Below are 1,095 nucleotides of genomic sequence, written 5' to 3'. Positions count from 1 at the left end.
TCTATTTTACTTTAAACATTAACTTTCTTGTGAATAATTATAAAGACATTTTATTTTCACATATATTTTATAGTAATCTGCTTGTGTTGACTTTCCTTCAGTGCCAGGAGGCCACACAAATGTTCCAAATGTAAGCTGAACAAAAAAGGGATTGAGCATTAGTCGGTGCATTGATAAAATGATCCTAGTACTCATAATTACCCTCAAAATGTTTAAATGCTGAGTGACCACATGAAACGTAGTTGGGAATAATTCTTGCAGAAATGAGTATTCGCAGATATGCTGGGCAAAATGTTAGAGCAAAAAAAACAGTGATACAGTAGTCCAAGTTTCTTTTGGACAATGTCGTAATATGTGCTCCAGCTTCTAACAATATTCCTGGTTTCATTGCAGTATCTACGAAGGCTGTTGCAAATAAAGATTACTCTTGTTTATTATGTCTGCACGTTTCTATTTCTCTTTGTTTGACGTGACCCCATTAACCAGCAGATACTAGCAAGTTATGTTTGTAATTGGTGGAGAAGCTATTCAGTTTCACTTAATAATGTTATCTCTCGTGCACAGTACATATGCCAAAACGAAATATATGGCTTAGTATTTTCAAAACACTGTGCTGTTCGGTGTATCTTTCCGATTATTATTGGTGTGTGATTCGCTTCTGCAAACAATAGTAATGTTAGTGATCATTGTGTTAGTGTTATCGTCACTGATATTGCCATAATTGCTATTATCCTGCAATTATCATTTCTGTTAATATAGTCATTATTTTTGACATCGCCATCCTCTACATCGAAGTCGTAATCACTCAGTCTGCATGAACCGAAGACCCTTTTTCTGAACTTCGTCGTTCTGCATGTGAATCCAAAAGAACCTAGTCTAGGACCGTCGACTATGCACAAGGGAAGAGTAAATGTATCGTAGGCATTTTTTACATTTATTGAAAAATTGATATGGTACAGAATGTACATCAGAAGAGGTTCTTGTGTGGCGTGAATATCTGCGGCTCTGCGCCGGCTTCAAGGCTTAATATCCAGCCTTGACCACGGCGGCTGGCACGGCGTTGTGGACGGCCACCGAGTGGACTGTGTGGCGGAA

At 38.2% G+C, this 1,095-nt stretch overlaps 1 protein-coding gene across 1 annotated transcript in view; it reads right to left on the bottom strand.

Moving 5' to 3' along the window:
- Positions 1-1,023: 1,023 nt before the first annotated feature.
- Positions 1,024-1,095, bottom strand: part of LOC119591182 (cuticle protein 16.5-like) — a 1,903-nt gene continuing 1,831 nt past the window's right edge. The window contains exon 3 of the mRNA XM_037939893.1: positions 1,024-1,082. Within this exon, the coding sequence (XP_037795821.1) occupies positions 1,024-1,082 (59 nt within the window). The remainder of the gene's footprint in view (positions 1,083-1,095) is intronic.

This window comes from Penaeus monodon, chromosome 28, assembly GCF_015228065.2.
Source record: "Penaeus monodon isolate SGIC_2016 chromosome 28, NSTDA_Pmon_1, whole genome shotgun sequence".
Taxonomy (NCBI): domain Eukaryota; kingdom Metazoa; phylum Arthropoda; class Malacostraca; order Decapoda; family Penaeidae; genus Penaeus; species Penaeus monodon.
Note: the sequence above shows the minus strand (reverse complement) of the source record. Positions and strands in the feature narration are given on the sequence as shown.